General features: G+C 40.4%; 1 protein-coding gene across 3 annotated transcripts in view; it reads left to right on the top strand.

The window, feature by feature from the left end:
- arhgef10lb (Rho guanine nucleotide exchange factor (GEF) 10-like b) overlaps positions 1–9,517 on the top strand; it is a 49,470-nt gene extending 39,953 nt beyond the window's left edge. For all 3 annotated transcript variants that reach the window (XM_042229016.1, XM_014340474.2, XM_042229015.1), the window contains 7 exons: positions 2,359–2,445; positions 2,774–2,997; positions 3,706–3,863; positions 4,000–4,142; positions 5,282–5,453; positions 6,306–6,422; positions 7,151–9,517. In XM_042229016.1, the coding sequence (XP_042084950.1) occupies positions 2,359–2,445; positions 2,774–2,997; positions 3,706–3,863; positions 4,000–4,142; positions 5,282–5,453; positions 6,306–6,422; positions 7,151–7,737 (1,488 nt within the window). In that variant the 3' untranslated portion in view covers positions 7,738–9,517. The remainder of the gene's footprint in view (positions 1–2,358; positions 2,446–2,773; positions 2,998–3,705; positions 3,864–3,999; positions 4,143–5,281; positions 5,454–6,305; positions 6,423–7,150) is intronic.
- The last annotated feature ends 44 nt before the right edge of the window (positions 9,518–9,561 follow it).

Genomic DNA, 9,561 nt, shown 5'->3' with positions numbered 1-9,561 from the left:
AACATTAGGGGTGCAACGATATTCGTATCGATATTGAACCGTTCGATACAGTGCTTTCGGTTGTACGCATATGTATCGAACAATACAACATTTGTTTTATTTTATCAACTTTTTTATCTTTTAAATATTTTTTTTTTTTTTTTTTGTCCCGTTTGGATCTATAGCCATCAGAATTGTTGTCTTGAGGCCAAGAAAGATGCCAAGCGGATTTATTTTACCAAGTGGATCATCATGGCCTTGCCATATTGGTCCATTTGATTGACCTTTATTATAATTATGAATTTATTTTATTTTCAGTTGCAAACGGGACAGACATGACTGTGGGATAGGACAGGGGGAAAGAATGAAAGAAAGAGGGGGAGAGAAAGAAAGAAAACCAAAGGGGAGAAAAAAAAAGAATACAAAATTTGTAATTTATTTTATCAACTTTCCTTCTGACGATGCTGTCTGTGTTGAGCGCTCAGTGAATCTGCATTCGACTACTCCGCCTAGGCTGCACTGTCGAGCGCAGATCCACTGAGCGCTCAACACAGACAGCATAGTCAGAAGGAAGAGCGCAGGGCAAGCTAGCAAGACACATGGACCTCCCCCACCCTCATTCAGATCTGGCGTTTGGAATTATTTTGGTTTTCATGTGACGTATGACCCTGAAGGTAAGCGAGTCATGGACTAAAGTAAAACAGTATGTTGGATGTGCCATGCAATGCTCAATTACATGGGTGGGAGCTAGTGTGTTAGCGCAGTTAGCTCGTTAACGTGTTGGCCGTCTAGCCCCTCTGTATAGGGTAGCTCGTTAACGGAGATTTGCCGTGTTGTGGCGTTAAGGTTATTTCAACGAGATTAACGCTGACAGCACTAGTGGGAACACAACGAATATGACTGCACATTTACACCGACATCATCCTAGTGCAAAGACAAAAACAACAAGCATGCATGCTACAAACTTTAGCCGAGTCATTTAGACAGCTGTTAGCACAGGATTCTCCTTATGGAGACCTGATATGTTTAATATGCTGCTGAGAATATAGCCCAGAAGAAGCGGATAGTATAGCTTTTATTTTGGAAAGAGACATTTCTCTGTAATAAACTCTCTTTTCCAAAGATGAGTGATTCCTCAATCAGATACAGGGCTCGCAATATCGCTAGCCCGACGTCCCGGGGCTATCTCTGCCCTGCCTGTCGGGCTATTGTAGGAAGGAAAAATATATGTCAATGCTTTTGCATTCTTTCAGAAATGTAGCTGGGTAATTATGTCATTGGGTGAGCCACTGTCAATATGTGACATATTGAAATCGTGTTTGGATTTGCGCTTGTTTTTTTGCTTTCACTTTGCAATCGCGCGAACTGTGTATAGAGAGCGACAGCACTGATCTGTGAGTGATGATAATTTGTGCACCAATTCCTCTGACATCGTCTTATTAATCGTTAGCTTACTATGCAAACATGACAAGTGAAATCTCCCGCAGCAAGCTTAAACATGTGAGAGGTTGATCGCGCAGAGAATCGCTGAGCTTATGTGAGTGCGGCAGGATATATATTTCACTACGATGACCTGGATGATTGAGAACCTTCACAGACAGATATATATTTTAGTTCTGCTGAGCCAAATAAGACAGGTCAGGGTGAAGAAGTGACAGCCAAAGAAAAGCTTACCACAAAACGGAGAAGTTATGACAAATCAGACTATAAGGCAAAAAGAAAGTGCAGCTTTATGGTTTCATGGACAAAAGAATTTCTGTGGCTGCAATATGACGAGCTAAAAAACAACACGCACAAGGGTTAGGGTTAAATTTAAAAACTGTACTTTTGTGTTAAAATATATATTTATAATTTTAATAAAGACAAATTAAAAAGGCATGAACATTTTTTGTATCGAAAAAATATCGAACCGTGACACCAAAGTATTGAACCGAACCGAACCGTGAATTTTGTGTATCGTTGCACCCCTAGAATCTATTATTTTAATCACTAAAATGTAATAGGAAATATGCAAATTCAACACTTAAATTATCATCTGAAATTTGATTCAACAGCATTCTGAGTGTACCTTAGATCCTTGATGGATTCCTGCCTGGGGTATATATATATATGTGTATATATATATATATATATGTATATATATATATATATGTATATATATATATATATATATGAGTGATACGGAGTAGTTTTAGCTGTATGAGATGAGGAAGCATTTCACTAATTAAATATGTTAATTTATTAACACATTATTGTTTTAATAACTGAACTGACCTTTGAATAATTTGTTTATCTGTTCTGTTTCATTAATTAATTATTTGTTTAGAAATGATTTATAACGTTATTAATGTTTCAAACATGTCTGCTATGTTTGGCCAGCTGGAGGCAGCTCTTCACAGCCCATCTCAGTCCAGACTGCTTGGTTTCTGCACTGCCAGCACATCCTTGCCACAGGGTTACCTTTGGGTGAGTTTAAGCTTCCACTGTTCAGAAAACATCTTTTTTTTCACCTGCTCTTATGTGGATCTGTATGTTTGAATGCATTATTCAGTGCGGTTTCTGTTTTATGTCTGTATAACCACCACCACGGTGTTAGCTCTGCTGCTGCTGGGTTAAGCTTGTCCCCCTGCTGTAAGAACTTATGTATAAAACCTTGGCTGTTCAAATCTGTGCTTTCGAGACACACTGTTATTGGTACATTACGGATCCATGGCATAATTGCTTTGACTGTTGGTTTTTTTTTTGTTTTGTTTTGTGATAAGCAAAGCTACTTTTCTCCTGTCATGGTCTTCAGGTTGCTGGTGGAGGTGGCAACTCCAACCATGGGCAAGTAGAGATTTTCTCTCTGAACCGAGCCAGTGCCCGCTTGGTCAAAACCCTCCCACTGAGAGCCCCAGTCCTTTGCCTGGAGTATGTGAAGGAGCCGTGCCCCAGTACAGTGCTCCAGGAGGGGACTGAGAAAGGCCCAAGGGCAGCCAAGACAGGAAACATAATCTGTGTTGGCCTGCAGGACGGCAGGTCAGTCTTTTCCAACACAGGACATTATTTAGTTTTATAGCTGTCGGAACATTAAGTATTGTTTGGACCACAGTTTTGTTATATTTGACTAATGATTGTAAGTTTAGAAAAAAAAAAAGAAGACAATTCCTCAAAATATTGAACCATTTTTTTTAATATCATCAATTTTCTTTCACTTCATCGACCAGTTTTAAGGCCAGGATGAACCCTCTTTTGTCACTGCAGCTAAAAACAATTATTTTTGCTGCTGACATATGTTTTTGTGGGAGTTTACAGTTGCTCATTCATGCCAAGGTTTGCACCAGGCAGTTTTTACGCTGATTATGCCATTATTATTTTTTCCCCCAGAAAAAGGATGTCTAAACCCATTTTGTAATTTTATGTTGCTATAAACTGAAAGAATGTGGTACTCTACTGTTATTTGATTTGGATTGCACAAAAAAGGCTTAAGAAAACAAGTTGATTGCAAAATACATTATTCTAAAAAATATATATATATAAATAAATAATCAAAGACAACCTTAAAACTTACATGAAAAGCATGAAATCAGGTAATGACATTCAATTTTCTTATGTATCTCTTTGAGCAGATAATACTATGAGATTTTGAAAGACTAATGTAGAGCTATGTTATTTTGTTACAGCAGCAACAGCAACAATCTGGCCCCATGTGCAATATGTGACTTTTCTGTCTGCTTGTCTTTCCAGTATCCATGTTCAGAGCAGTGTGGACACAGCTGTTCAGTGCCTGCTGACCTTGGTAAACCCTGACAACTGTCCAGTGCTCTGCCTCAAACATTTACTGTCGTTCCTGTTTGCTGGACTGGCTAATGGCAAAGTAGCTATATACCACAGAAAAACTGGAGGTGAGCTGTCACAGATACCACTCTCACATGATGCGAGTTTGCATGTCAGACTAATGAGGTCATGCACTAGCGTAGTAGGAGCTAAATCACAGAGCTCAAATTAGGTTCTAAACCACCAACTAATTCTTCCTGTCAGAGCGACTGTGGGATGTGGATTCATGCAAGCTAGTATCTCTTGGCTCCAAGCCGGTCTACTGTCTGCTGACACTTGAAGACACTATGTGGGCCAGCTGTGAAAACCAAGTCACTGTCATACAAGGAGACAGCCTCTGCATGCAGGTATATTGACTGTTCAGTATGCACACTGAGAACACTTTTACACTTTACACTTTACTTTACACTTTACACTTTCCCTTGTGCTCTGCAATGGATGTGTATACTGTTACAGTGGTGGATCCATGTCAAAATGACCCAATAATGAGGCTGGCATTTTTACAAGTGATTCCTGTGAACCAACGGCTCGAGCTTCAGAGTCCTCTATTGCATTTCAGACATTTTTTATATTCTTGGATGTATAATCCACCACAAATGCAAAACTAAATTATCAGACCAGCTCAACAGTCCCACCTACCTGCTGTTCAAACCTGCTTTTTAAGGCAAATAAGACAAAAAGGCTTGTTTCAGAGAGACAGTGAACTGACAGGCTATGTCAAGGCCCAAAGTAAGCGCAATAAATATTACCAGTTCTACAACAGAAGAATAAAACTGTAAGTGTTAAATGTGTTTGATGGGTCAGCATCAACAGTAAACCACATTTAGGAAAATACTGCCTGGATTGGATTCCAACTCTGATTCCCAAAAAGCTGTGATACTCTGTGAAATGTATATAAAACAGAATGAAATGATTTGTTCTCATAAATCCATATTTTATTCACAGTAGAGCATCAAATATCAAATGGTTGTCAAAGGTCTGCCCAATTTTGACCAGGGATATTATTTTTGTTTCTCTGTTTTGAATTGAAATGCAGTTTAAATGCTTCATTTTTTTCCCCAAAAAATTAAAAGAGCTCGAGTTTACAATACTCACATCCATGTGTATTATTTGATTCTGTCGCCCGCTAAAACCCTTTTAAATTAAAAAAAAAATTTGCACTTTGGGGCGAGGTTTCTTGTGTGATTAAATGCAATTAATCGTGATTAATTAATTACAAAGCCTCTAATTAATTAGATTATTTTTTAATCGAGTCCCACCCCTAGTAAATATGTATTCTCAGCATACACACTTACCCGAATACTACAGATGACTACAGATGACAGTCACAACTAGGCAAGAGCTTTATTTACTGAACAACCAGCAGATTATTGTTTACATGAATTAAAATATTCTTCAGAACATTCATGTACCATGTTTTGAAACCAACTGACATATTTTTTTTGACAGATAAGCCACAGATTAACCCTTTCTCTCTGTGTTTCAGAGCTTCGAAGCCCACTCAGATCCAGACTTCAGTGTTAGCCATATGGTCCATTCAGGTGGAGGTGTTTGGATGGCCTTCACCAAAGGATCCTCCATTCATCTGTTCCACACAGAGACCTTGCAACAACTGCAGGAAGTCAACATCTCCACCCGTACCAACTATCTGTCACCAGGCAAGGCCAAAAATGATACTGTCACCGAGACAGACGGGCATACCAAGAATACAGCATAGCTGCTTTTAGACCTGTGTTTAGCATTTCTAGAATATTGTTGTCACTGCCTGAATGTTCAGATGTCATGTTGAATGGGTCTCCTTTCTGTCCCTTGCACCAACCTTAATACCTTTGGGGACAGAGCCTTCAGTGTGGCAGCCCCCACCCTCTGGAACTCTCTCCCATATGAGACTCACGATGGCACGACACTGGAGTCCTTCAGGAAACTTCTCAAAACTCGCCTCTTCAACAAATCCCACAACCCATAGTTATTTTAAGTTCTAGTTACTGTTGTGTAAAGCAAAGTTGGGTTTCTTGAAAGACACTATACAAATCTAAGTTATCATTATTATTGAACCCAACTGCATGGCAGGGCAACCTTGTTCCTTCAGGGAACAGAAGTTAGCAGAAGTTGTTATTAAATGATGCATTTCTGTTCTATACAACTTGCTCCCATTCTTACGAACAATATGTAATGCTGTCTATCTAACATTCAGACATTCAGTTACATAGTGTCATCACAGGTTATCTGCCTTAAAGGCATGAATAGAGATGTCTTCAGCCAAGACACACAGGGGTGTGATATCCCATACTACAATACGTTTACAGTTTACTGGAAACTTTCCCTTCCTGTTCACTTTTTCCTTAAGATCTCCACGCTGTAAATTGAACTGAGCTGCTCAGTGACAGAACTCAGCCCGAGTTCAAATTTTGGCAGACTACACACACACACAGTGTTGTCAGGGCTGGGCAGAAATAAAACATGTACAGTTAGACTATGACCAATGTAATGGTTAAATGTTTGTTTTCCAGGTCACGTTTGTGTATCCAGCTTACTGATCTCTCAGGGTATGTTGTGGGTGGGGACTAGCCAGGGCGTCATCATCACTTTCTCTGTACCGACTCTTGAGGGTATCCCGAAGATCACAGGTCAGAACATGCATCAGCGCTCCTGCTCTCTGATGTTTTTGTGACTGAAGTTGAATGTACACACAGCATGTGCTCATTACTGGTTGAACATCTCAAGATCTCTTGTGATATACAATATATCCATGTAGCATGATGGCCTGATAATGCACACGTACTCATGAAGGCTCTGGCACTCACCAAAACAAAGTTAACTCAATAAACTGGAAACTGAACCTTGAAAGCAACAAAGAAACAGGAGATATGCTCTATTTAACAAAAAATAACATTAATTCCCTCAAAAGAAGTGTAGCCATTATTTTTTTTATATATAAATCTATGAAAAAACGACTATTTCAATTCTATTTGCTTCCTAATTTATACTGTTTGTTCCCCTATTAATTTACTTTATTATTTAGTTTTCTATTTTAGTTTATTGATGTGCGATATATATCAAATAGTCCTGTGCATATGCTTTGCTTTGGAAACACTCTACCTCTGTGGGTCTCAGTGCAAGTTTTTTAAAACTTCTTCCCCTTTTAACTCAAACTCCACTAAAACTGTGGTCCTGAAATGTTGATGATTCTCTGTAGGGTTGCATTTAAAAACACTCTATTTAGTTCTATTGTATACTTAATGTTTGTTCAGTTTTCGTTTTTTTTTTTTGTCTTTTGGAACACATTTACTTCTTTCATGTGTTACTCTGGTAAAATGAGACAAAGTGAACAGATGTACAACTTTTATATCCTCAGGTAAAGCGATGACATCTCTGAATGCTCACTGTGGTGCTGTAGATTTCCTGGTGTCAGCCTCCAGCACCCTGGCCTCTGATTTGCTTCGACGGGATTCCATCTTCAACATTAGCAAAGAGAGTGCTAATGGAGAGGGAGGAGGAGGTGGAGGTAATGTTGAAGGAGAAAGAGGAGAGCAGAAGCTGGAAAATAGCCACTATAGGGAGAACTTAGAAACTTCTCCATGGAAGCAGGACAAACCTAAGCATCTCCTATTGCAGTACCACCTCCATTCCACCTCCCAGCTTCCTGGGAAGCTGCTGACAGCTCAGCCAGAACAAGCGAACCCAAGGGCCTCCCCAGATCTCCAGATGGAGGACGGCTCCATCTATGAAGTAAATGAGGACCCCGATGTTTGGTTGAGAGGGCGGCCACTGGAGTTGGGGAAGGAGGGAGAGACCAAACGTAACAAAGTCACTTCAACAGCCATCTTCTCTGGTGGAAGAGGATACCGCAGGATAGGACTGTCAGCATCAGAAGAAACCTGCTCAGACTCCAGTGAAAACACGCTGCTCGTGTGGCAGCTCCCTCTCACGCTTAGCCAGTGACAGCTTTCTTTGTCCTCAGTTACTCTAGTTCTAGTCACGTGTGATTACTCTTAGACCAGGCACGTTTAAACATTTAAGGTTGATTCTAAAGTCAAGGACATATCACCTTTGACAGTTGACAGTTAAAATAAAAGTAACATTACTTAAGCCTACAGATGACGACCATCATCACAGTGGATACTAGGTGACAGCTTTATTTACTACAGTGAGCAGTAGTAATGTTGCATATCACAAAGATAGCAGCACCTGGCATCAGCAGGAAGCAATCCCCCAAAGAACCTGGCTTATATAGTATACTAATTTTAAAATCAGCAATGTGTTTCAAATGAAGCTGTACAATGTGATACTTGGTGGAACATTTCTGTATAGAAACAGGTTGTATGTGTATGTCAGATGAGTGTCAAGCCTCAGTGTCTGCATTTGGACCTTAAACGTTTTGATTTGGACACATATCTCAGTGTTAGGCTAAACAAAATAGTGGCATATTATGAAAAGAACTTAATGAAAACCTAAATCTTTACATAATAAAGGAAAAAAATGTAAGAAAATTGCATTACAATGAAAGTTTCAATGGTGTTTGGGTGTGTGTGTGTGTGTGTGTGAGAGAGAGAGAGAGAGCAGCGCGTGTGTGCAGCTACACCATAAATACAACATAAATACACAGACCCAGACAGTTAATGGAATCAAGTGATGTCTTTACTGTGAGCTGTTAAGATTCACTGCTGGAAAGTTCCACCTCCTAATACTTCTATTACCACTAGGATGACGACTTCCTACATCTGCCACAGCTGTTCCTTCAGTCTCGCCACTTCTCAGATGTCTAATGCTCCATCTGTCTGATGTTACTGTCAGCTGGCATAGCCACGTCTTTCACAGCTGTGGTCTTCTGCTCCTTGTCAACTATATCTGTTTGGTTGGCCAGAGGCTGCTTTTCTATCCGGAAATTGAAAGACCCACAGGACCTTAATCCACTGTTGTTTCAACCACCTTTAAATGCAATGGGAACTTGGTGATGTCTAATCCATATGCAGCAAAGATGTTCTACAAGAGTAGTGAATCCAGGTGGTGCTGAGTTTGGTCTGCCTGTTCCTCGAATCTTCATGAACTGCTCAACCAGGAGCTGGTGCTTTGTAAACTGTTATTTCTAATGTCCTTCTGTGCTGTGCTCAATGGTTGACTCATGTGTCTACTTGTAACTAGCTTGGTTGCTGTGATGCGTTATTTATGGTCGTGCAGAGAGACCGCATCATCTGTCCAGGGATTGTGTGTCTGCTTGCACTGAACTCTGTTGTCAGCCAGCTGCAAAGAAGAACAAAGTTGTAACATACAAAGAGTTGAAGTAAAACCAGGTGTTAAAAACAATATCTGTGCTTTACATGCTGTATTTTTTGAGCTCCCGTCCCCAGGGAACTCACTATTACTCACTGCTCTATTCCAGCCCACTTGGACAGTGCGTCTTTCCCCTCCTGGTCTGTACGTGCACACATTTGTGGGACTATAAATCCAACTTTAGTGGAGCTTCCATGTTGTGGGGATATTTCATGATTGTGGATTTTCTGCCCTGTATTGGCAAGTCCAGACAGGTACCTGCTGTTAGCAGCCCACTTATTTATGCTACCAGGCCTTCAATTAGCTTCTTCAGCCAAATGAAGAGTAGAGTACCTCTTCAACCTGAGCTTGAGGCTGGGAAGAGTCCCACAGCTCTGGAAAACCTGTGTTGTACCAGTGCCAAAGACTTCACGCCCCAAGGACCTCAACAGCTACAGGCCGGTGGCTCTGACATCCCACCTGATGAAGACCCTGGAGCGGTTGGTCCTGGCTCAG

Source organism: Haplochromis burtoni, unplaced genomic scaffold (assembly GCF_018398535.1).
Source record: "Haplochromis burtoni strain Fernald_Lab_line unplaced genomic scaffold, NCSU_Asbu1 Contig_374, whole genome shotgun sequence".
Classification (NCBI taxonomy): domain Eukaryota; kingdom Metazoa; phylum Chordata; class Actinopteri; order Cichliformes; family Cichlidae; genus Haplochromis; species Haplochromis burtoni.
Note: the sequence above shows the minus strand (reverse complement) of the source record. Positions and strands in the feature narration are given on the sequence as shown.